This window comes from Enhydra lutris, unplaced genomic scaffold (assembly GCF_002288905.1).
Source record: "Enhydra lutris kenyoni isolate GAN:26980312 unplaced genomic scaffold, ASM228890v2 scaffoldscaffold23, whole genome shotgun sequence".
NCBI classification, from domain to species: domain Eukaryota; kingdom Metazoa; phylum Chordata; class Mammalia; order Carnivora; family Mustelidae; genus Enhydra; species Enhydra lutris.
The window spans coordinates 22,735,586-22,761,719 of record NW_019154107.1 but is presented as its reverse complement, the minus strand read 5'-3'; the positions used below and the strand labels follow the sequence as shown (position 1 = coordinate 22,761,719).

Sequence of the window (26,134 nt, the reverse complement as noted above, 5' to 3'; positions counted from 1 at the left end):
TTTGTATAACCTCTTTTTTTAATCAACAAGCTAGGAGCAAATCTAACAAAGATGTTCAAGACAGAGGAAAAATGTTAACATTTATTGTGACATTAAAGAATACATAAAGAAATGGAGATATACTGTATTCATGGACTGGAAGACTCAGTGTTGTAAAGATGTCTCCCTCCCAGATTGATTCATAGATTCCATGCAATCTTGATTGTTTTTGAAATTGACAAGCTAATTTTAAAGTTTTCATGGAAATGCACAGAATCAGGAATAGCCAAGATGTTCTTCTAGAAGAATAAGGAGGGATGCCTTGCTCCACCAAATACTAATACTTACCATAAAGCTGTAGTCATTAAGAAAATAAGATATGGGGGCACCTGGGTGGCTCAGTGGGTTAAGCCTCTGCCTTCGGCTCAGGTCATGATCTCAGGGGCCTGGGATCGAGCCCCATGTCAGGCTCTCTGCTCAGCGGGGAGCCTGCTTCCCCTTCTCTCTCTGCCTGCTGCTCTGCCTACTTCTGATCTCTCTCTGTCAAATAAATAAGATCTTTAAAAAAAAAAAAGAAAAGAAAATAAGATATGGGCATAGAGATGTTCAAGTAGACCAATTGAAGAGAATCCCAAAACACTCCCATACATAAATAATCACCAGTGAGGAATGGATAGTCTTTTCCGTAAGTCATGCTGGAACAATTGAGTATCCATTTGGGAAAAAGACAAGAAAGAAATTGGGCCCCTAATTTCATACCATATACAAAAATCAGTTCTAGCATATTAAAGGCCAAAATATGAAAGCCCAAACTATAAACACTTGAGAAAGTAATATTGAAGAATGTCTTCAGGAACAAGGAAGGATTTCTTAACATACCAAAAAAAAAAGGAAAGATGGCTAAATTTGACTTAAACTAAGTTATATTCATCAAAAGATACCATAGGAAGAGTAAACAAGCAAACCACAAAATGGAAGAAGGCATTTGCCACACATATAACCCCCAGGGGTATAATATCCAGACCACATAGAGAATTCCAACAAATCAATGAGAAAAAGACAACTAGAAAAGGAAAATGGCCAAAAGACTTAAACACTGTACAGAAGAAGAAATCCAATAAACCTGTGAAAAGGTTCTTAATCTCATTAATAATCCGTGACATGCAAACTCAAAGCACAGCCTGATTCCATTACTTGCCCACTGTGGTGGCTAAAATTAAAGACTGATACTACCAAGAGTTGACAAAGAAGCGGAATAGCAGGTACTCTCACATACTGCCGGTGGGGGTGTAAATCTGTACAACCTCATTGGAAAATCGCTTGTCATTCTGATAGTGATTTTGGATTCTCCTTGTATGTGGCTCACTCAGGGACCCCTGGTTGGCCCACAAGCAAAATCATTAAGCAAAAACCACCTGTAGCAATATCCCGGAAGACAAATATTTTCTTAAATTAAACCTAAGGGGAGGAACTTTTTAATAACATTTTTGCTGAATACTCTAATCACATAGGAGAAAATTAAAATTCTCTGATTATAATTCTGTGGATTTAATTCATGTTTTTCCCTAGACTAGAATTGCCGTGTAGTTATAGGAATGTTTATTAAGCATCTACCTTGCCTACCACTGTGCTGGGGACATTATTTACATTTTTTTGTTCTAATCCTTTGTGACAGCCATCCAAGAAGCTATGAAAACTTGCCAACAAAATGTCCTGGCCAAGTGTATGGGCTCTGTTGTCAGACCGACCTCACTCTCCCACCTAAGCTGTGTGATTTGGAGCAAATTACTGAACCTCTCAGTCCTTTGATCCCCTCATCTGTAAAGTGGTGACACGATTTCATGTGTTGTTAAAAAGATCAAAGAGTTAATACATGTATGTTTCCTAGGAAAGCACCTAACACTAAATTGGCCCAAGGTCATGAGTGATAGAGCCAGGAGTCTAACCAGACTGTCTGAGCTCAAAATCCCACACTCTTTACACCTCGTGCCACGGCCGTGAGTTTAGGTTGCTGGCTGTGTTATCAGTTAGCAGGTGCCCCAGGAATGCGATGTCATTTTATTATAAGCCTGTGTTTTTAAAACATCTCCAGAAAATTGTTGTGAAAACCAAAGAGCAAGCTTTACCTTGAAAGGTCTGTGAGGAGTATGTTCATGCAGGCTTATAGCAAGTCCTCAAATGAATGATTTTTGTCAGTATACAACTTTACAGGAGATTCTCTCTCTTTCTCTCTCTCTCTCTCCCTCTCTGCTAGGCGAGTCGCTTGCATCGCCATGGAGAAAACCAAACAGGAGCAGCAGGCCAGCTGTACTTGGTTCGGCAAGAAGAAGAAGCAGTACAAAGATAAATACTTGGCAAAGCACAACGCAGGTAGGGAAACATACGAGTGTGGCTAGGCCGAGTGAACCTGGCAAAGACAGAGGTAGAGCTCACATCTCAGTTCGGTCTTCTGAGTCCTCACCCAAAAATCCCACCCGACGAGGTCCTCATCAGCCTGCCAAACTGCACGAAACCCTTACCTGCAACTCTGATGTCAGTCATTTGCCAGCTCTTTGACAGAGCTCTGCTTCATAGGAAGACAGTGCTATTTGGAAATAGTCTTCTCCGGAACTAAAAGGACCCAGTATGTTCAGTCCTCCCCTGAGAAATGAGAGCTTGAGGGTTTGTGGAGTCACCAGGACCCTTGCCTCCTTGCTGAGAGTGATCTTGAGCTAATATCCCTCCCTCCTGCCTCCTCCCTAGCCCTTGGACACGGCCCTGTGGCACATTGCTAAGGGCAGAGGGACGCTCTTCACAGAGCCGTGCCGCAAAGGGCCCGGCGACTGGGCCGAAGGAACACAGATGCCGTTGGATACCAAAGGCATTTGGTCGGTTCCTGTGACTAGTTGTCTTCCCCCTACCCCGCCAGTTATTTCCTGGCTCCTAAAAGACCAAGAGCACAGTCTCGGCCCTCCCTTCACGCCGTTTGTCTATATGAAAACTTGCGTTCAACCCAAGTCAAAATATTCACTTGTAATGCCAAAAAAGCATGGTCCGTCCTTGCCGTAGAATTCCCAGAAGACTCACAGGATGTAAGTTAAGCTAAAGGAAGTGCATGCTGATACAGAGGCTGGGATTGACTTCTTTTCAGTAACTTCTCAGTAGGACCCCTTTTTATAAGGGACTTGTTCTGAGGAATTGCAAGCCCCAATATTGGCATTAGATTAGTTCCCAAGGTTTCAGAAATGACTCCAAAAACCAGACATGTGACCAAAAAAAAAAATCGAATGAATGCAGTCATGCATACCCAATTTGACAGTATAATGTTTCTGACAAATATAAAACACACTTCTGTCTGTAGAATGTTAGAACACGTCATTAGCATCCACCAGGGAAAATTATTTACAAACTCTGAATTGTTCATTTCTTTTTTTTTAAGATTTTATTTATTTGATGGACAGAGAACCCAGGTAGGCAGAGAGGCAGGCAGTGGGGGGTGGGGGGGAAGCAGGCTCCCCACTGAGCAGAGTGCCGGATGCGGGGCTCGATCCCAGGACCGTGAGATCACGACCTGAGGCAAAGGCAGAGGCTTAACCCACTGAGCCACCCAGGTGCCCCTGAATTGTTCATTTCTTAATCAGCAAGTGAAAGTATGCATTTTGAAATACTGCATCACGTGGGATGAGTGTGAGTGGCCACAGGGGTTCATTTCAAATGGTTCAGCTAAATGATGAGTCGTTCCCTTCATGTCAGCCACACTCTACCCCATTTTTAATTCCAATAAAATATATCCTTTCTGATTCGTTACCACCACAGAGTACTAGTCTGATGATGGCTTATTTTTTTGTTTTGTTTTATAAAAGGAAGAAATATTTAAGGCAGATTAAACATAATTTAGTGACTGTTAATTGTAAATGCTCAAGTAGTACTTTCTGAAGACGTTCACTGTAATGTCAGCAGAATGTCGTTTAACACCAAATGTCAGTGGTTCCTGCCAACTCATCTTCATTTCCATCAGCTTCTAACAGGCTCACAAGATGTGTTGACATTTTATATATATATATGCATATATATATATATATATACATATATATAAAACCTTATCATTTTTATAATTTTAAATGCTGTATAGCTATAGCTGGCATTATCATTTGAACCTAGAAAGCAAAGCAGATTGGTGGCTGACTAAGGTTGTTAATCCATCACTAGCTTGATACTCTTCTAATGGAGGGTATGTAGACATAAGTATTTAACTGGCCAATATTCTTTAATTCAGCTGTGAGGGAAAATAAGAAGCCAGTTGATTAAAAAACTAGAATCTCTCCATTCTGACAAACCGTTGACACGTTCACTCAAGGATTTTGTCAGAAAATCAGCACCCCCCACCCCCACCCCAAATCAAGCCTCATGAGCTCTCCTATTGGTGTTTCTGCTCGGGAGAAGGTGTCCAGCTTTTTTCTTGGATTTTCTGAAGCATGCTGCCTGGCAAGGCCTTTCTCTTGCCACCTTTTTAGTCTCCTTCCCCTTCATTGACCAACCCTTCCATTTTGTTCATGACAAAGTCCAGAAGAACCATTCACTTAGTGGGCACCTTTAGTTGACAAGAGATGAAGTCGTCAGGAAAGAGAAGTCAGGTATTTTATCAGCTCTTCTGCTTCGAGCCATGATGGAAGGCCATCCGAATGCACGGCGTGGCCTATATAAGGGACCGACGCGAAAGAGAGAAACAGATACTACCGAACTCTGTCAGTATGGCGGGTGCTATGAGAACTTTCAAAGTTCATCATATTCTTTAATGCCCAAAACTAGCCAGATGGGCTCCTGGGCCACAAATCAAACTATATTTCTGAAGGATCTTTCTGGCTTTTTCAGAAGTTGATTGTCCAGTACAGGGCGGGGGGGTTGGATCTTCCCACAGTCCTCAGTGAATCCAAATAAGGGCTGTATGTCTTGGTTCCTGCTTCAGATCTTTGGTAATTCAGCATATATTGATGGCAAGATCCAAATCTTCTCATCAAATTGTGAGGCTGTTTACATTTGTAGTGAAAATGAAAGATGGGAACTTTGTCAATATCTAGAACTGGTAGGAACGATGATACTAGAATTGTTCCCATTTCTGTCACCGGGACAGTCCCCATGTGTAGCTAAAGCAGAATTCTGTTCAAGCTGTGTCGCCTACATCTCACATTATAAAATGCCAGTCTATCAGCTAGATATGACCAATAATTAGTTTTGTTTTCCCCCACACATGGCATTTGAAAGAATTAAAACCAGATACCACATTTGAAAATCAGATATTTAACATAAAAATCTGGGTTTCTGCCTTGCCTTGAAAGAAAATAGAAATGTGGCGACACTAGGCCCCCTTTCACTTGTAGCACCACTGTGTTGTTGATGTCCCTTTCGGCTGGACACTCGTTCCCTAGGACCCAGCGTCCCTCTACTCTGTTCATGAACCCAGCCCATGCACCCAAACATGACCACGGCCCAGGAGCTGCAGGCCGTTGAGTGCACGCCCAGCCCTGAATTACCAGTGTGCCAGGCCTTTCCTAATGGGAGATTTTTACAATATTTAAATATACTTAATAGTTTTTCCAAATGAGACAAGGAATCGATACTAAAGGCTTATTTATGGAATAGATTCAACTAGAAAATACTTACCTAAACACGTAAAAGTGTCATGAATATTGAGTAGCTTACCAGGAAATGAGGATAATATGAGCAAACTATGCCAGCAAGTATTTCTGAAGCCTTGGGAATAGATTGATTATGGTGTGTGTAGTGTTTACAGCAAATACATTTTCTGCAACACGTAAAAGATGTTTAGCCACATAAATTTGATGCAAAAAGCATTGTCAGGCTGCTAGAACTATACTCTTGAGGCATTGAGATTCCTCAGCCCTAGGACTTCCAAAATCAGTTTCAAGATCAAGTTGCTAACATAAACTTGAGGGGAAAAACAGTCTTCATTCATTTTTTTAAACTGTTAGAGCCCTGAGCAGTAGTATTTCAATATCCTGAGATAGTCCATTTACATATGTACACATGAACCCAGACGGTTTCTACAGTACCATTCATAGGCATGCTTAAATGATGCGTAATACCACAAATTAGTAGTTGAGTAGTTTTTTAAAAATCTATTACTTTTTTCTCTTCAATACAGAGAACTCTTAAGACAGCAAAGAGTGGCCCATCATCTCACTGCCCTGTTGGCTTTTTTTTTTTTTAATAAAGTAATAGGCACCTGTGATTTGAAATTGCAAACAGTACAGGAAGGTACAAACTGAAAAACAAAAGGCTTCCATACCTACACTCCTTGAGGAAGGTGTCTCGTAACTATTCCCAGACCAGATTTCCGTGCATGTTGCTAGTAAATAAAAACCTACTGGCTCTTATTTAAGGATATTGTTGGATTTTTATTAAAATGAGTTTGTTTCTTAATGTGATTTGCCTCGTGTTTAGAATATTGCATGGTAAAGTTTCTTTTGTGCATATTATACTTTTATTTTACTAATATATTAAAAGCCATATTTCAATGACCCCTGTACATTTTTCATGCTGTCTTCCTCCCAATGGCCTCTGTGCATGTAAGTAACCTGTTGAGTGACTATGCCTCTTTGTTTTTGATGGTTTCCTTTCATTCAGTCCTTTAAAAAAAAAATCCGCAAACAACATAAAGCTTTTAAAAGTTCAGCCTTTAAGTGTTCTCCTTATATTCCTTGTATGTCTTATTTTTAAATACTCTTATTGTTTCTTGATCCTATGACCATGTGCTGATTTCATTTAGACCAGAGTAACCTCTTCATGCTGCTCGTTTATGGTAAAGATATCAATGTGTAACATACCTGTTCATTTGTCCATGGTGTCGATCATTGATCTCTAACTCATTCTCATGTGTGTTTAAAAAAAAAAAATGGCAAGTCGTAAGTGGGTAGGATGCCATTCCAAAAGCCTGTGCCATCATCATCTTGCTCTTTTGAGAGATGCTGGTTTATTTTTCTGTATTAGAATATATCAGCTTGTTGACGCACCTCTTTCATAAGCATCCTTTTTCTCGATGGAAACCTCACTCAGAGGGCAATGGGTATAAAAACCGATGCCATAAGCACTCCTGCTTTTCTTTTGACAACTCTTACACTCTGTGATCACCGTAGCATGATCAGCCAGCTCGAGCACGCACAGAACCTCGTGTTCGTTTTGATTTGGGGGGTTTTGCTATTCTAAACACAGAAAACATTTTTGGTTTTTAGCTGTTGCTACAGAATTAAAGACGTTGAGTAAACCTTTCTGGAATCAGGCTATCAAAAGGAAACAAAGGCACAGATACCCATTAACATGCACTAACCCTTATTTTAACACATGGTATTTCTTTTTATATATATACATAGTCTGGGAATGATACTTTTGTTCATTTGTTTGTCTCTGATCTGTTGCACTTGAGAGTATCCTATTTTGCAATTTAAGGTTCTTTGCTACTGGGAAGATCACAGATGTTGACTGAGCTGAGAGCCAAAAAAGCATTTGGCCATATTGTTTCAGGGAGAAGCTTCTCTTAGTGATTGACTGAAGCATCCCAGATCCCTTTATGGCACCATGGAATCAATCGTATTGAATTTATTTCAACCTCTCTGAAATCTAGAGCTTTATCGGGCCTTCTTTTAAAAAGATATTTCAGTGTGTGCCTGGCAACATTTGGATATTACCACAAGGAAAACTATTACAGGAAACATTGACTCGTGATTTTTAGCCTTCTTGTGAGAATTTTCAAATGGACTACCTTGAACTTCACCAGGAATGGTCATCCTCTTGGGAAGGTTTTTGTAACGGTTTTGTTAAGAGGCAGATTTCCAAAAACTATTTTTGGGAGCATTTCTTCTCAGTCTGTAATGATCAGAGAACTCTCCTTTTGCAAAGGTTTCCGAGCTCAGACTCTGCTTCATGCTTCTTTCCATTCTGTCCATCCTGACTTACTGCACACAGGCTGACAAAGTTCGGGACCCAGGGAAGCATGTTCCCCTACTTAAGATACCCAAGACTTTCCATCTAATGGATAGCTGGGTTACAGTAAAACTTACGGGATGCTCATTGCGAACGCTTGTGAAATCACAGTTTCAGCACTTGACTTTGAAAGACTCTAGCATGCTACCTTCGGCAACTCTGCTGAAAGAAAGAACCATAAACTCAAAGACCAGCTGTCCATGCGTCTCTCATCCATCCCTAGAGATAATCTAGTGGCCTCTTTCTTGGTTACCTTTAGTTGCATCATGCTATATTCATGTTGGTCGCTGTCTGCAGACTTTTTCTTTTTAGTATTGCTGGTTTCTTAGAATTGCAGAAATATGAACAGCATGTGGTTTTGAATGACTTCGTATGACTTGTTGGATACCGCATGACAAGATACGCAGTATCTCTTAGAATTTGGACTTTTATGCATGTGCTCAACATAATCTTTGGATGCCCCTGCTTCTAAAGTGCATTTTCATGGGCTTAAAAATGAATTTTCTCCTGGAAGGCTATAGGACTAAAATTATATGTAAGCTGCGGATAGAAGTTGGACTCAGAGTTTTTGAAGACACGGTTTTACTATAACGTTAGTTTACTGCCAGTATAATTATCATTGACGTACATGAAATACTCCTGTAAATTTACCTTTCTTCTAACTCTTTGCGTTTTAGTGTTTGATCAATTAGATCTTGTTACATATGAAGAAGTAGTAAAACTGCCAGCATTCAAAAGGAAAACACTAGTCTTATTAGGTAAGCTTGACTATACAAATGGCTTTCTTAGTCTTCTCTTCAAAACATTCTGCGAGTATTAACAATTGTCAATTTCACCTTCTTTTTAAAAAATTACATAGGTGCGCACGGTGTTGGGAGAAGACACATAAAAAACACCCTCATCACAAAGCACCCAGATCGGTTTGCGTACCCTATTCCACGTAAGCAATGTCTCTCTTTTAAGTTTATTTTTTCCTGGTACTTATTTGATATTGTAATTGACATACTGTTTTCCTTTACATACGTAATAACTGCTCATTATGGGAAGTTTGGAAGATCCAAAGCCAAACAAATCAAAAACTTAGTTAACAATAATCCCAACCCCATTCCCCCAGTAACGGCCCTATAAAACATTCTGCCGTAGACTCTCCCAAGTTTCTCTTAATGCGGGGGTAGGTCATGTGTGATTTGTTGTTGTTTAACAAAATGGGTTCCTCCATCCTGTTTATAACCTGATTTCCCCAGCAGAATGTCATGAACATGACTCAGATGAATTATTCTTCAGAAGAATGGATCTGAATGATAGGATACTTTTCTCTGATAGAACAATGCTCTCCTCAAATGTACCCAAGTTAATTTACTTTCATCCCTTTGAAAACCCAGTGTGTTATCAGTTGTTTATTATAAAGAATTTAAAATCTGTAACATTTTTATTCCCTTTATTTTCTCTGTCTTACTCATAACTTCTTGCCCTCTGTTTCCTCAACTATAAGATGAAGTAATTCCAGGAATGTATGGAGGGTCTGGGATCAGGAAACACCAGCAGATACTGGATATATAGAAGCTAAAACCAAGACTGGTTTTAGTCTTGTTATTCCAGAGTTTACCGTTGGAATCCCAAAAGCTTTCAGACAGGTAGAGTTTAGCTGGAGGTAAGGAGGAGTTGTAAGAGCAAAGAGAGAAAATGGGAAGATGGACTCCACCCAGTAGGGCCTTCCGATGCCTTCCAGAAGCCACATCAGCACCACTCGTGGGTTTCTCTACACCCCAGAGGGCCGTGAGGCTTCATAAGACAACACCCTCCCTCCAGAACACTGTCTGATTTACACACAAAAAGGAAATTCATCAGATACCATTTCACTTGTTCCCTCTGAGATTTTCTTCATAAGACACTCTGAATTGTTCCTTTAAATCTCCTTATGTGTAGATCTTGAGTAGAGCAAGCTTAACTAACATTTAGTTTCTTCTTGATCACATAACAATTGAACATTTGTGTTACTAAATGACCAGCTAGCGAGCTTGGTTTTGACGCATATCGTTGTCAACCTCAATTATGAAGTCCTTCTCTCAAATATTGGACCCCAGATGTGTACAGACCATATGTTTACCTCCCGAGATGACCAAGGATAGTACAGCATCAATATGCGATGCCATTTCTTCAGCTTTTCATGTGCCTGGAGAAAGAGTTCTTTAAAACCTGTGCATTTGGGTGTCCATGAGCACTTGTAAGTTCTAACGGTCTAATCAAGGCAGGAGGCGGGGGGGTGGAGGTCCCCGTGGGTCTGGATCCATGCACACAGCAAAGAGGAGCAATAATTTATTCTTGCTCAAGGAAGGAAGTTGAAAGAAAGGGAGGGGGAAGGTGAGGGAGGAAGGAAGGAAGGAAAGAAAAAGAGAAGGGGAAAAGAAGTGGGAGGAAGGAAGATTTAAACCAGTGTTCCTGGCTCAGCTAGAAAAACATTTTCTAAACTGTGCTTTGCAGAACACTGGTCCCATCAGCAACCCCCAGAACTAGGACTCACTGACCAATATTTAAGATACATCCCCTTAGGTCTATTTTCTGTAAAGGACTAGGTAGTAAATATTGGAGGCTTGAATGGCCATCTGGTCTCTGTCACAACTACTCCAGTCCGCCAGTGTCGCATGAAAGCAGCCATGGACAGCATGTAATTAAACAGGCATGGATGTTTTCCAGGAAAACTTTATTGACAAAAACAGGTCCTATTTGGCACACAGGCCATAGCTTGCCAACTCATGGTGTAGGTCTTTACTGACTACTGTAGCCACATCTGGCCAAGGCCATTGTATTCTCAACACAGTACACCTTTTTTTTTTTAAAGATTTTATTTATTTATGAGTGAGTGAGAGAGAAAGAGCGCGCGCACAGCCAGGTAGAGTGGCAGGCAGAGGGAGAAGCAGGCTCCCCACTGAGCAAGGAGCCCGATGCGGGACTTGATCCCAGGACCCTGGGATCATGACCTGAGCTGAAGGCAGGGTCTTAACCAACAAAGCCACCCAGGCATCCCCGCAGTACTCCTTTTGCTATATTCTAACCATCTCCTTTAGGAAGCTGCCGGAGACCGATGCTATCCAATAGAACTTACAGAACTTTCTCTGATAGTGACAGTTTTCAATAGCTGTTCTTTCCACTACGGCAGCCAGTAGCTACACTGAACCCTTGAAATGTGGCTAGTGAGACTGAGGAACTGACTTTTTTAATTTAATTTTATTTAAATTTAAATAACTGTATATGGTTTTCCATTTCTTCTTCTTTCCATTCTTTTTTCCTTCTGCTTAAGACCTAACTGCATTAAGGCATACCGTAAGGTATGTTCATCTTGGGTCATTCAGTGTCCTTCTCTCGTGGTGACCTGTAAAGGGATGAACTAAATCTCATCTAAACACCAAAAGATTCACCAAACTGAACAACTAACCAACTACTGTGGTCTGATGTCACACAGATAAATATGGTGTCGTGAATTGAGTTCTACAAAGCTCCTGGGGCTGGGAACAGGGCATGAGACATATACTAAAGAAGCCACAGCTTTTAGAAGAGCTGGGGCTTGGGCAGGTCCATAGAGAGCATCCGCTGATGAGCTCACTCTTTTAAGCCTTTCGGGATATGGGACTTTCTTTGCAGACACAACCAGACCTCCAAAGAAAGATGAAGAAAACGGAAAGAATTACTACTTTGTATCTCATGACCAAATGATGCAAGACATCTCGAATAACGAGTACCTGGAATATGGCAGCCACGAGGATGCGATGTACGGGACAAAACTGGAGACCATCCGGAAGATCCATGAGCAAGGGCTGATCGCCATCCTGGACGTGGAGCCACAGGTAAGGCACAGCCCCTTGCGGCCCCTGTCAACCTGCCCGCGGGCTCGGCCTAGGTTCTGAAATCAGAACGGCCCTTGGAAGGCCATGGGCCACCCGCTAACCTAATAAACTGCGGTACAGTGTCAGCAGCGCAGGCATGACGGGCTCACGGGCTCGAAGGCGCATGCGCTGTGTGGTTAAGCAGCAACAGGAAGCTCCTAGGAGATTCATTGACACTTGGAAGCTCCGTGGGAATACCCGACTGGGTACGAGCTAGAAGCCCCACACGGATGTGACCTCAGGGCGAGACTGGCCCTCGGTTATCCTAACAGCCACCTGTCCCCTCTCAGTACAGCTCACACCGGCCCATCTGAGCCGCTGCCAGCATCTTATGTGACTCAGCAGCAGGGATCCCGGGGCCTGGGTCTGGTGTGAAGCACAGCACCCGCTTTAGGGAGGCGAGCCCGAGCCAGCGGGGATTCAGACCCACACGGGTCCTCAGCCTCCGCCGTCTCTTTGGATGCCCAACCCCAGCCAAAAACTGGGAGGGGTGTGGAGAGCTTCGAGCACTCCGAGCCGGACACAGGAATGACTGGATGATCTGTAGGGAAGTCCTAAGCTCAAAGCAGTGGGAATTATTCAACTCAAAAAGGAGAAGCCACATCTCAAACATGTAAGAGAGGCAAACATGTAAAAAAAGGCCTTGCCTCAAAAATGCTGACAGGCTGGGGCGCCTGGTGGGCTCAGTCAGCAGAGCCTCCAACTCTTGATTTCAGAGTCGTGAGTTCAAGCTCCACACCAGGCATAGAGAGGACTTTAGAAAAATAGCTTGTCGGCTTTTTTTTTTTTTTAATCTCTGAGGACAAACTGAGCAGAAGGTGGACTTAAAGCCCAGGAGGAAAGATGTTGTAGACACCAGGTGAGTTACAGGAGAGGCTCATGGATGCCACTGTGACTCCTAGGCCCTGCCATTTCTAAGACTGGTCCGTGTCCCACACCCCTATCCCTCAGATAGAATCACCTGCCCAGACCTGCTCCCCTCAAGCAGGCCCCATTTTGCCAGGCCGCTGAGGAAATGTGTGGTGACTCTGCTGCCTATCCGAGGGCTACCAGACAAAATCTCAGTCTCGATGTGATGTGTCTTTTCATTTTTGAAAATATAATAGAGAAAAAAAATAAAGTAACATAGGCTAGAAATTGAAAATCAAAGCCCTGAAAAGGCTCCCATAACTGCTGTGATTGGCCTGTGGGTTGGCTCTGATGTTCCTGGAAGGCAGCACAGAGAGGGGAGGGTCCTGGATTTCCTGGAAGTACACCAGTTCTTCCCTTGGAATTAACTGGGAAGGGAATAGAACCAGGTTCCTGGACACAAGAGGCACCAGGCAGGGGACGAGCACAGTCTTCAGCGACCGCTGTGGGCAGGAAGCATGGAAAGACCTTCGCATCTGGATGGATGAAGGCCAAGGGCCCACGTGCCATGCAGAGAAGGGGAGCGTGGTTTCAGGGGTTGCAGCACGATAGGTTAGAACTTAAGACAGTCGAAGAATTGAATGGCAGGGAAGGCTGGAGGCACTGAGCAGAGAGAAGACCATTTCACACCTGGGGTGTCCTCCTCAATGTCACCCGGGGCGCCATTCAGCATCGACGCTGTGCGGACTTCCTGTGTGGCCCTCGGGGAGTCGGGACAGAAGCAAGGAGAGGAACCGTGCACTGGGAACTGGTCCCCGCCTAGCTGCCCGGAGGCTGGCTGTGGGTGGATGAGAAAACCTTCTGTCTCCACGGACCCTGTAGCCTCCTGACTAATGAGCACAGGAAGACAGGGCAGGGGTTGGGAGGGGAGGCCCAAAATAATATTGACAAAAAGGGTCTCTAAAGAAAGATTCCCCATAAGCTCAGGTGAGCTACAGATGTACTTTGTTTGCTCCTTGCTGAAGTCTTCAATCACAAAAGGGCTGACAAAGAAATTGCCAATTATCTCTGTCAAAAATGAGCATAGGTGGGCTTGACGAGCTTGCTCAGAGGGGAGTGTGACGTTCACAGTCGAAGCACTGTGATGTGACACGTGACACGACATGCCCAGCTCCCTTAGCCCGGAAGGAGCTCCTGGATCACTGAGATTCAGAAACCTAATCCCAGGGCATGTGAAGCTTGCACGAAAGCTTTATCATGCTGTCGGTCTCTCCCGAGCCTGTACATTCAGAGGCTCCCTTCAGCCACCAAGCACAGTGCCCTCCAGGCGAACATTTTCTGCCGATCATTCGTGCCGCTTTCACGTTTCCATTTCAGCATCAAGACCATTTAGGCAAGGTGCCATGGAGGACACGAGGGAGAAGACCTAACAGGACCCAGCCCTTGCCCTCAAGCTCACCGTCCAGTGCCAGGCGCTTGCATGTGTGGCGGGTACCTGGGGGGATGGGAGGGGTGCTGGACCTGGCTCGGAGCTCACGAAGGACTAAGACAAAAGAACACCAGTGCCATGTGCCAAGGGCTCCCTTAGCCAAGCCAAAAGGGAGAATGAGGACAGAGGGTCCAGGCAGAGGGAGTAGTAAGAAAAAGGCTGGGAAACCAGAGAGAGCGTGGCCCTTTCTGGAATTGGAAGTAGTTCAGCGAGGCCAGTCCATGGAGGGGAAGGGGCAGAGAGAGGTGGAGGAGGTGAGCATGGCCCAGCACAGGGGGCAGGGTGCTGGCTTTTGATGCTAAGGAGTGGACATTTTAGCCCCAGGCTGAGAGGGAGCCGTGGATGGGTTTGGAGCAGAGCAGGGAGATGGTGGGACTTGCCTCAAAAGAGCCGTCATTATAGCGGCGGGCTCTAGTACAGAGGCAGAGAGACCCAGCTGACGGCTGCCACAGTAAACCAGGCAGAAGAGGGAGGAATAGGAATATGGCAGAGCAAATGATGCAGATAACAGAATAGACACGTTACATGTCATCCCCCCCCGCCCCCCACCGGCCTCTGGTGCAGACAAGTCAAGGACACATCGGTGCCTTGTGAAGTGTGTGCCTACAGATGCTAGGGTTTTGTTCTGTGGAGGGGAGGCCACAACCACTGAGAGGCTCCCGTCCTGGGCCGGGGCCGGGGCCGGGGCCGGGGCCGGGGGTTGTAATCCCACATCAGAATGCGGTTTGCGGGCGTGGCGCACCGGCTTGGTGGTGTGTCCCTGCGCACCAGAGGCTCATGCCGTTCTGGGGGATTATGCCTGGGAAGGGAACTGAACTGGCCTCAGAGCTCCTGTAGTGGCTCTGGCCTCCAGCCCCCAATCAGGTCTCCTGGCCCCCGGGGGCCTCTCGGTGGGGGAACTCAGCAGGCATCAGGAGCAGGAACAAAGCCTGGCAGTGACCGAGGCCGGGATGTGCCGGCCCCGTTGGCAGTTAGAAGGTGAAGCTGTGCTGAAGCGGGCTGGAGATCAGGGGCACAGCCCACCTGCTGGGCCAAGGCCACCCCAAAGCGCATTTCCTCGCCATTCCCGAGGCAGGCTGCCATTCACAGCCAGGTTTAAATGAACATTAACCAGTGTAGTCGGTGTGGACTTTTCTGAAGAAAAGGAAGTCGGATCGATTCATAAGAAATGTTCGGTTTGTCACCTGTTACTTGCCGGTGGCTGTTGTCCGTCCTTCCGAAGGAAAGGAGTAGGGGGAGTTTCGGAGACAGCTGGTCAGTGTGCGCCCGCCGCGCCAAAAGTGTGCGTCCCGGGCTCGCTGTGGGATTTCGTGCAGACACGCGTGACAGCCGCACCCTTAGCTCTTGGCTCTGAGTGTCCCGTGTGTTTCTTCCGCAGGCGCTGAAGGTCCTGAGAACCGCCGAGTTCGCGCCTTTCGTTGTTTTCATCGCCGCGCCCACCATCACTCCGGGGCTAAACGAGGTAAGGCTCTCTGCGTGGCGGCAGCCAGGCGCTAGGACCCGCGGGCCCGCCGAAGGGGTGGAGGCCAGGCCGGGCCCACTCGCCCCCTGCGGGCGCTGGGCAGGAGGGCCTGGCTCTAGGTCCCAGAGCGCTCAGCGGGGACAGAGCTCTAAAGAAGCCAGGACCTTGGCCCGAGGGAGCTTCTGGGGTGGGAACCACTCAGGTCCCTGGAGACAACCCCACCTGGAAATGAGCCCTGTCGGCTCTGGGGCCAGCTCAGTGGCCCAGAGACGGGGGTGGGGGTTGTTGCTCCAGAGCGGGCGTCACCTTCCAGCACTGGGCTGAGCCCGAGGGCCTCCGTGGCCACACGGATGCTGTGGGCGATTGGGTGTGTCCGGTGGGTGCGGCGGGGCCCAGCTGCCGCAGGTGCGCTCTGAAGGCTCCCGCACGGGGTCACCCGGTGCTCGGCGGGGCCCACACGCCAGCAGAGGGCTCTTGGCTCTGCTCGGTGAGGACCCATCTAAACCGCCCCCAGCTAGTGACCGTACAGTCAAGGCTGGGAAACTGCACCTTGTGTGTCTGGAAGAGTCCGTCTTCACACGGCCGGGTTACTCATCTTTTCAGTCGTCCCTTTGGGTCCTATCATTTGCAAAAGGTGTATTCCTTTGGGAGCTCTGCTGCGGGGTCTCCGGTAGTACCCCAGCATGCCCAAAGCCCCGCCGGGTGCTGAGCGCTTTTCCTTCGGGTGCCATGTATTTTTCTTGAATTATCATCTTTACTTTTTGTTTGTTTTTGCCTATTTTCCTGCCCTTTTACTAATTTTCCATAGCTGCCAAAATGGTGCAGAAAATTGCCCGTAAGTACCAGCTAGGAGGTGATGAAATGCAGCCTCGTTTTCTTTCCTAGATTTAGAATGTAGACCCTTTCTTCCCATAAATCCTGCCTTTTGCTGTTAGACTAGAGGCATTTTGTTTTCACTGAGTTGAACCCTGCTCGTGCGTGAGGCAAGCCCGCGGACCAGCTGTTGCCGAGGAGGAAACCCACAAATAGAGCTTCATCTTATGGGGTCCTTAAGAGGAAAGCTTTTTCTTGCGTAAAGAGAGCTCCATTTAAAAACGGATGCCGGCAGCTGTACATTTTCTTGAACGTGTTGGTCAGCCTGGCTCTCGGAGCAAATCGTAAACTCCGCTAGTGGTTTCTGAAGCCCAGACGATGTTTCCGTGGAGTCCTCCAGACCGGAGAGTGATGTGCTGAGAACCGCTATCTTCTCGGCTGGGCAGGAAGCACTCCTGACCTCAGGCAAAGGAGTGTTTCCCAAAACGGGGCTTTCGCAGTGTTTCTCGCAAAGTGAAGCAGCTTTTTAGGCGCCAGTGGAAAGTATGTTGATAGGACCTTAGCAGGTGGTGATTAACTGAGGTCTTATCTACACGGAGCCATTAACAGCCAACATCCAAGCACACCATGCCCCCCGCTTTGAAATCCCAGTAGACAGCGACAAAACATGGAGGACTCTCCTCTCAGAGCGTCCTGATAGAGCAGACAGCGTCCCCGGCCTCCCTGCTGTCCGCTCATCCCCACCGCGGTGCCACAGTGGGATCGAATGACCTCATTTTCTATCCCCCTCCGGAGAGTCACACCCATAGACCAGGGCTCTTCAGGAAGGGTTTCTCACAAATAATGGATGGGCCTCAGTGAAGAGGAAGGGTCCTAAGTCAGCTGCGGGCACCACGGCTCCCAAGTTCCTGAAGGCACTGCTTCCTTTAGTTTTCTGGGAGCGCATCGGTGTCACCACGGGCCTCTGTTTCCTCGTGGTGTAGCTTTCCGTCTTGATGGCTTTAACGCTCCTCAAACCGTGTCGTGGCCAGTGTTAGCCAAGTGCTTGTTCTTTTAAGGAACATCTAGTCATTTAGTAAGCACTTACTGTGTACACGCCACAATGCCAAGTGCTGGGCACAGCGATGACGGCCCACATGACAAGCTGCCGCTCTAATTGGGGGAGAGACGCTAAGCAGACAAGAAGGTACGAATCCTATCTCCATCTGTGTAAGATTCACCCTGACAGCTTACCTGCCTGGTGCGGGGGGAGAAGGGGGACGCTTTGACTTCGAGCTCCCTGGTCAGATTTGAAGAAGTCCCTTGCGAGTTTGGCATAACAGTATCCAGCCCGTTAACACTCGGAGGCGAACTTTCTGGTGGCCCATGAGGGATCCCAGTCTTGAAAGATCTGCCATCCTGAGGCTAAATTGAGACTCATGTGACAAATGAGGGACCCCGCAGGGCCACCTCTGGCGGGCTCACCCTGAGGAGGGTGCTCCAAATCCGCAGCAGGCTGCAGAAGCAGAGGAAAGGCCTTTCCTGCAGCAGAGCCCCCCAGAACTCGGTGGCTGCTTTTCCTGTAGTTTTCCTCAGAGGTTTGGGTCCTTCTGCCCTGCGCCCCGTGTCCAGCCATCTCCAGTGTAGAACACCAGGAGGGGGTTCCTCAGATGCTGGTTGCCGTGGTAGCTGAGAAATGGCCTCATTTCATCCATTATTTGTAACATCCCAAAAGCTCTTGCCTCGGGCATCCGCTGCTGTTGAGTGCGGGGGCCATTAGACGTAATTGAATTCCTGGAACACATTGGACCTCAAAGTAGAAAAGGGGAAAATACAACTTAATTTGTTGGCCAGAGGCAGTGGCTTCTTGGGGCAAACCAGCGGGGTGCTGGGGGTGGGGGCAGGGTGTCATGTGTGCCCAAGAGGGCCAGGTCTCTCTGGTCCTGGGCCGGGGGAGCGGGGCGCAGGGATGGCATGGAGCTCCTGTTGCAGGGGGAGCCTGCGGGCTTGCAGGCCATTCCTCCATAACCCTGCCGGCCCGGGGCCGCTGTCGCCTCGGTCACGAAGCGGACTTGGCCTCGTGCCCAGATGCGGCACATCAGGGTCTGGCCTTGACTGTGTCTGCCCCTGGGAAGTGCAGAAATGCAGAAAGAGAAAGAATCCAGCTGACTTCTGTCTCCTCTTTGCTCCTCCCTTCCCCATCCCACCCTCCATCCCCTCACCCTTCAGGATGAATCTCTCCAGCGCCTGCAGAAGGAGTCCGATATCCTACAGAGAACATACGCGCACTACTTCGATCTCACAATTATCAACAATGAAATTGATGAGACAATCAGACATCTGGAGGAAGCCGTTGAGCTCGTGTGCACAGCCCCGCAATGGGTCCCGGTCTCCTGGGTCTATTAGGCCTCTCCCCAGATATCTGACGCCTGCCCGGGAGCCACCTCATCCTTGGAAAAGCCTCTTTGTTATCGGCCTTGTGTCAGCAGGTCATGGTCCCTAGAGACTACCTAGTTGTAGTGTGACCTCCATTTATAATTATTGTCATGTCCGAATAGATAGGAGGAGAAAACAATTACACACTAATTTAAAGAGACAGTATCTTTTTTAATCAGTTCTCCTAAACTTTAATAAAATGTATCTTTAAATGTATGTATTATTCAATCCTTTGGAATGTTATATTTTTGGAAATCATAGCTTTTTATTTCCAAGACCCCTAAAAACTGCACAAAATAGATGCTGCTTTCTATAATCTATTTTAATAATAAACAATGATTCTGTTACCTTGACTGGGGGTGGAACACTACATTCTTTTTAGAGTCTGATTTTATGGATTGGAATCTTTCTTTCCTTTATTTATTTGAAATAATCAGTCTAGTGATTACAAAACAGTCATAAATTTTTAAAGACCTTTTTTCTTTTTTTTTTTTTAGACTAGTATTTTTTTTTTAAGTCCTTTATGTAACATCCAGATAATGTGATACTGTCTCTTTGAAGCACCCTGTAAACCTTTTAGAGATTTGAAGTTGGGTCTTGACTCTTAATGCATGTGGACAGTCGCGAGCGTTTATGCTGTCGGTGTGTCTGTGTTGGACAAAACAATCTGTAATCTACAGCAAAGTACATTCCGTTCACGGGGCACACCCAGGGGAATAAGAATAAAATGCTATTATGACTAAGTTGTAAACCTATGCACATCCCTTGCATTTCGGGCAACTTTATAAAGAAAACTGATTTTTATTATTAATAATCATGTAGTGAAATGTGTTTGTAATTTTGTCTCAATTTAATTTGTTGTAAGGTGGGAGGGGAAGTTGCTGGTTTCACCATTTCAGATCTGTGTTGTCTGAGAGTATTAACGTTTTAATTAAGCAAAGAAATGAGGATTTTTAATATGTATGTAATTGTTTTAAAGCACCCATTTTAAGAGAATATACTGTGCAATGAAGAAACCAGTTTAGGCATTTGCTATAAACTGAATTATTCCAAAAGAAGATAACAGCCCTGTAAATTCCTTTAAAATGATAACTAACAGGACAGTTTGACCAATTTTTTTTTAAATATACTTCCTTTTATGTGTTCAATAATTCAACGCCTTTGGGTCCTTCATTTCATTATAGATTTGTTCAGGTTTACAAGCCTATCTTTTAGATTTGATAATCTGCTAGATGCTCACTGAACCACGGAAGGCCCGGAGTGACGCTCAGTCGGCAGGACAGCACCACAGTCCACCAGAGCACAGCTCGGACGGCGTCTGGCTCCCAGAGCGCAGGGCGCCCGCGGGCCGCCATGTGCAGGAGGCCAGCTGTGGTCGCTCCTTCCTCTTGCTATCTCCCTTGGCACAGGAGAATCATCTATCCTTGTTGCTTTAGAGACATTAACCATCTCATCGCCCTTCCACGAGGTCCCATTCTTCCAACCCAGGACATGCAGGCGGGGGTTTTCTGACTCTTGGCCAGAGGTCAGTAGAAGATCCTTTATTAGAGCAGCAGGGTGTGAAGTGGTTCTGGTAACCTGGGATCCTGGAGGAAACACCCTCCAGGTCGCTTCTTGTTGGGTAGATGGCCTCATTGCTTTGTGCCTCGGCAGGGTGTGCGGGGTGGGTTCTGAGCTGCACGGCTCCTCTTGAAGGACCACAAACAGAAGATAGCTGGAGACTCCCTTCCAGGCATCCCCCTCCCCACCCACCGACCCTTATTAAACGGTGATTTTTTTTTCTCTCTCTCTCTCTCTGATGTCCTTTGTCAGTGACCAGATGAGTTTGCAACTTACCAGGCGTTGAGCGAACGGCCCCTGTTGAGGCCCCACAGCAGGGAGACCAAACCACCAAGCCAGAGACACCCTGGATGGAGAAGGGAAACCCCAAGAGTTGTTTGGAGCTGTGTTAGGAGTGGTTTAAATCTAACCAACGCCAAGGCCAGGCAGTCATTCCCGCGATGGTACTGACCACAATCTGGGCTCTTCTCGCTGTGAAAGTGCCCGCTCTACCTCTCTTCCAATGAAGCACAAAGAAAACTACAGCTAACACATGGGGAACACCAACTCCCTCCCTCTGCTAGAAATGGCCACACCCCTCTCAGGCCCTTGAAGGCCACATCTCCAGAGATTCCGATGATGCCTCTCTTAAGCCCTGTTTACAGAGGCGGATCAAGCAGAAGAAGAGCAAAGCGAAGCTAGTTCCAATGTCTATGGGCCCAGGATTGAGAAGCACTTAGCGCTCGTCCCCTCTTCTCCATCAGAGGCGCACAGGCAGGCACGGCTCTTGCCCCCGTGTGGACGGCAGAACCCCTGCACCCAGAGCTCATTCTGGCAGAACCTCTCATAGAGGTCATCTGCTCCATTCCACTCACATAGGCCCTCCTCAAAAATAATGTCTTTATGACCCGCCAGAAAATACTTAAATTCACAGTAATTTCCGTACAAAGCTGCTGCTACATTACAGTCATCCACTAAGCAATCAGAGAAAACTACCAAAAAGCTTTGCTGCTTCCATGCCATCAGCAAAATCCCCGCGCCCCCCCCCATTTTAAAGACCAGAGCAAATGATGACTATTAAATCTTATCACTGGTCAACTGAACCATATTCCAGCCCCACGCCCCACAGCCAGAAAGGGGGTGTATTTAATATGCAGAATCTTTTGTTAAGAAGTGTCTTGATTCTTTTTAATAAGATGGTAGTCACTCTGCACGTGCAGCAGGTTCAATTTTAACACTAAAAAGGAACATGTCACTCAGTTCAGTTCAGCTGGAAGTTTTCCCGGTGTCAAGATAATACAGTAGCTTCTGAAAATGCAATTAAATGTATCTCCTGTCAGTTGAGATGGTTTAACATACTGGTGCAGAGAAGAAAAGAAATAGGTGACCGACTTCTTGCCATTTGCATTCAGAGCCCATCCTCCGCGTGGGCTCTGCGGCTCCTCCTCCCCACGCGGCCGGCGGCATCTCACACCGCCACGCCCCCATGAGCTAGTGGAAACCTCTGACCCCGTTACTGCAGAGGACAGTCTTTGTTGCTTTTCAAATCACTCGTAGTTACCGGTTCAGTAAGGCTTCGACTTCACTCCTTGAGAAAGTTTAGTCTGCTGAGCCACCATCGGGGAAACAGGACAGCGGAGATGGCCGGCGTGGACACAGCCCCTTAGGGACAGGCAGCCTGAAAGCAAACTCTATTGTCTCCCACCGATGTGATGTACTTTTCTTCGTTTCAGGTCAGCCTCTTGGGGCAAAGAGAACATGCTGCTAATGCTAGCAAGATGGTTTTCTCATTAATGAGTTCTTAATTATAATGCCTCCCACGCAGCCCCCCCTGGGAAAGGGAAGGCATCTCGCCATCGGCATCCCAAGACAAGCCACTTAGGGTCCCCATCCCTCCTCCTCCTTGCTTCCTATCATCAAATGCACTTGTATGTGTGTTAGGGGTGGGGGAGGAGTCTGTTTTTCCAGAACTGAACACAGCTTCCTAATTCCATCCTCTTCACAAGGGCTTAAGATACTGAGGCTAATTACAGCCTGTCACAGACTGAAGGTCCCTGAGCGCCTTTCTCTGGTTCTGCACCTCTAATTAACCCTCCTCTTCAAAAGGCATTCTGCTTCCTGATGCAGCTTGCAGAAGGGCTACGAGCTTTCTTCATGAGTCATTTCATTCGGGCGAACTCTTCCTCTTCTTACCCCTTTAGAAGTAAGGTTTTCCTCTCCATTTGATGTCTCCGCTTAAGGGACTGTGCCCCGCAGGCTTACTGCTCCATCAGCCTGGCCCACGCCCACTTATCGGTTTGCCTTAAACCTGGAGCTCTCAGAAGTCTCGGGTCTTCCGGCTTTGTGAAAGAAGCCCGGCTGTGGCCCGCATCCAGGAAGAGGAAGGAAGGGAGACGAAGGGTATGTTCACTGGTCCCCAGCCCTGTCATCTGCTCCTTTCTCTGCCGCTCTTGGGCCACGGAAGGTGGGCAGACCGGCCCACAGGGAGAGGAGCAGGAGGGGCATGCCATCTCTAGGACAGGCAGTGCCACATCTTAGCCCTTCGGAGGCAGAGAAAATACCCCGCCCCCCACACCTCTCACCTGACCCTCCATCAACTCTTGAACCTGTGCAAATGGACGGAGCAAAAGAAAATGGAAAGAGATGTTTGTCACCACGTAGGAAGGAGACCTCATTTCTGGCCCCAAGCACAACTCCAGACCCATGTCTGCTTAGAGACCCGGTGTCAGGTCCCTTCTCTCTGGCCTGCAGCCAAGGGAAGGTACGCGCACTCCCCGAAGGAGAGGCCTGAGGCTGACCAGCTTGGGGACGCAGAGGACCTGCAGTCTCTTAGGAGTTCTGCTTGGGAGCGGAAAGGGGGGCTCCTCCACAATGAGCGGCCCCACCTCTGGTTTTCATTTTGACCAGACCAAGAACTGGGGCAACGGACTTCCAGTCTCAGCTGTGTCCTGGAATGACGCCCGGGGCGGGGGGCGGGGAGGAGCCAGCGGCCAGACCCACGCGGAGGCCACACCACCCTCACATGCCGAGGCTGTGGCATCGTGTTTAATGGCAATGCAGGTGTGTCGCCCTTCAAACTCAGTTCTGGGGTTGTTTTGCCTAAAGTTTTGCCAACGTGTTCTTTTTTCTGTATGTATAATTGCCTTTTTATAAAAGGTTTTGAAGTATTGTCTCAGTGATAAAAAGAGAGCGATGTTAACAGTTGTTGTATATTTCACCATTTCCGATTGTAAGTATTTGCAGGGTACAGCAAAGCCTTAGCGCACAAGAGCCTTCGTGCAGGAGGGGTCCTTCGACACCCAGGAGGTGAGGGGATCGGACAGGTTCGGATTCTTTGTAAATGTCCTGCTTTTCTTTCTGTGTGTATCTATTTACATGCCTTAGCACACGCCCTCCCGCCCGGATCCCTCTGCCCTGTCGCGGGAACCAGAGCACTGGTGCACGGCCAGTTACAGGAGACGGACGGAACCCTCATCAGTTATCTCTTGTGTGACGGGGGAGGAAGAGAAACTCCATAGTATTCTTTGTAGAATATACATACTTGTAGGATGCTGTGTAATGGGAAACCATAGACTTGGGCTTTTGTCATTTCAAAGTTGGAGAAATGTATGAATAAAATGTATAAAACATGAAAAGGCACTTGTTTCCTCAGACTGCAGGCCACACAGCTGGGGCGGGGGGTGGGGGGACAGACCACAGGAGGGTTAGAGGGACAAGGAGTTCCTCTCCAGGGTTCAGCCTCGAGGACCTTCCCACAAATGCATGGGAGGGGGGGGTCTTGGGGGCGGGGAGCAGAGATCAACCTTGTCCCCACTCTCGGGGGAGCATGTCCATGGCTCGGGGTCTACCCTGGCAGTCACCATCTTCAGCACAGCTGGCACAGACTACGTCCTGAGAGCAGTTCAAGTTGAGTTGGTTGCACTTGGAAGCGGATTTAAAATAGCTTTGGGTTAAAAAAAAAAAAAAAGAGCGAGAAAGAGAGAGAAATCCAAGTGTGACAGCTCCCAGAAATAGAAGTCTAAATTGATCAGGGCGGTGTGGGCGCCCAGCATGGAAAGCAAGTGTCTTGTTTGATGTCTGCGTAGAGAGCCCCAGGAGGAAGCCTCCTGCCCTGGTTGGGGGAGGTGGTTTGCTTTGGTCTCTGGCTGGAGTCTGGGACACGGCCCCTCGCGTGCCTCAGTGACCTACTCTCCACCCTCCCTTTCCTGGGTTCTCCCCGCAGAGGACCCTGGTGGCTTCAGAGAGCCACCCTCGCGTGTGTCCGAACACGCACACCTCCAGAAATAGGCTGGGCTGAGTGTGTTCACGTGGCTCGTATCAGAGGAACGTAAACTAGGACCAATTGTTTGCTTTTCTTGAGAAAACCTCCCCCTACCAAAAAACTGTATAGAAGAGTTGAGATCACATTCAGACACAAGAGGTTGAGCCCTTGGCCTTTCGATTCAGGGAAATCACCGGTCATCTTTCTTCAGATGGCTCGGCTCAACATACAGAGGACCAAGAGCCAAACACTAGCACTAAGCGGATTTTCTGTGCTTTGTGGCATGGAAAACACATCGAACAGGTCAATATTTAGCTGGCAGAAATGAACAGAAACACGTACCTCCGCATTTTCTCCAGTTTACTGTAAAAAGATAAGCTGAATAACAGCGAGTATCCTCCGGCGAAGGACTGCAGTGGGGGGTGAGGGGGGCAACCAGACGAATGCCGGGTACTAGACCATGACCTCGAGTTCAAGGTCGCTGAAGACAGCGACCTTGAATAGCCTGAGGGTAGCAAGCCCCCTAAAGGACAAATGCAGTAGTGCATGTTAGCAACCCAGCCAAAGGTGAGGGGTGCTTCCGGGGAGAATGTTCCAAAAGGTGGCATCTGACTTTCTCAAGGAATGAGCACACAGGATGTGGGCCTGCCGCCGAAATCCCACGCTTAGGGCGGTGTGGGGCTCCCACACCCACTGCGCGCACCTGCTCACCACAGCCCACCTTCACCTTTTAGGGAGGGGCACCCAGAAACTGTCCGGCCACAGATGCATCCTTAGGTGTGATCACTAAGAGCTTCCAGCTCCTGCCGTTTGCCCTCTTCCCGTTTTGGGGGCGGCTTTATCCAGCACTCCCCACCTCCCCATGGCCAGATGCCCTGCAGAGAAGCTGGATCCGTCCTGCCAGCAGAGCGGGCAATGAATTACTTGAGAGGAGACAGCCCGCAGGGGCTTCCCCGGTGGCTCTAGGCCCTGGCCCTCGAGATGGGAAACTAAGGCCAGAGAGCGGGAAATGGAGATCGTGCACACAGCTAGTGGTAAATGCTCAGCCACACAAATCAACAGCTTACCACAGAACTTCCCCCTAGAACTTTCTGGGTGATGGAAATGTTCAAGTTCTTCTTTGGGGTGGTGGTTATGTGCGTATATACGGTCGTTAAAACACACTGAACTGAGCACCTACGACCTGGGCCCTTTGCTGTACATGAGCCATACCTCAGTTACAAGAAGAAAAGTGGAAAAGCGGATGGTCATTTCACAGCTGCCAGAAAGGCACCTGACGAAATTCCACACCCGGTTCTACTTTAAAAACAAAAACTCTTAAAAATCAGACAGAAAGGGGCACCTGGGTGGGTTAAAGCCTCTGCCTCCAGCTCAGGTCATGATCCCAGGGTCCTGGGATAAGCCCCGCGTCGGGATCTCTGCTCAGCGGGGAGCCTGCTTCTCTCTCTCTCTGCCTGCCTCTCTGCCTA

The 26,134-nt window shown here is 47.4% G+C and overlaps 1 protein-coding gene across 5 annotated transcripts in view; it reads left to right on the top strand.

The window, feature by feature from the left end:
* LOC111150467 (calcium/calmodulin dependent serine protein kinase) overlaps positions 1-24,033 on the top strand; it is a 117,531-nt gene extending 93,498 nt beyond the window's left edge. For 4 of the 5 annotated variants that reach the window (XM_022507939.1, XM_022507938.1, XM_022507937.1 and 1 more), the window contains 5 exons: positions 2,234-2,349; positions 8,634-8,714; positions 8,816-8,896; positions 11,596-11,798; positions 15,554-18,322. In XM_022507939.1, the coding sequence (XP_022363647.1) occupies positions 2,234-2,349; positions 8,634-8,714; positions 8,816-8,896; positions 11,596-11,798; positions 15,554-15,961 (889 nt within the window). In that variant the 3' untranslated portion in view covers positions 15,962-18,322. Of the gene's footprint in view, positions 1-2,233; positions 2,350-8,633; positions 8,715-8,815; positions 8,897-11,595; positions 11,799-15,553; positions 18,323-18,658 lie in introns of those variants that run through there. The other variant, XM_022507940.1, reaches the window with a different exon arrangement.
* Positions 24,034-26,134: the final 2,101 nt, after the last annotated feature.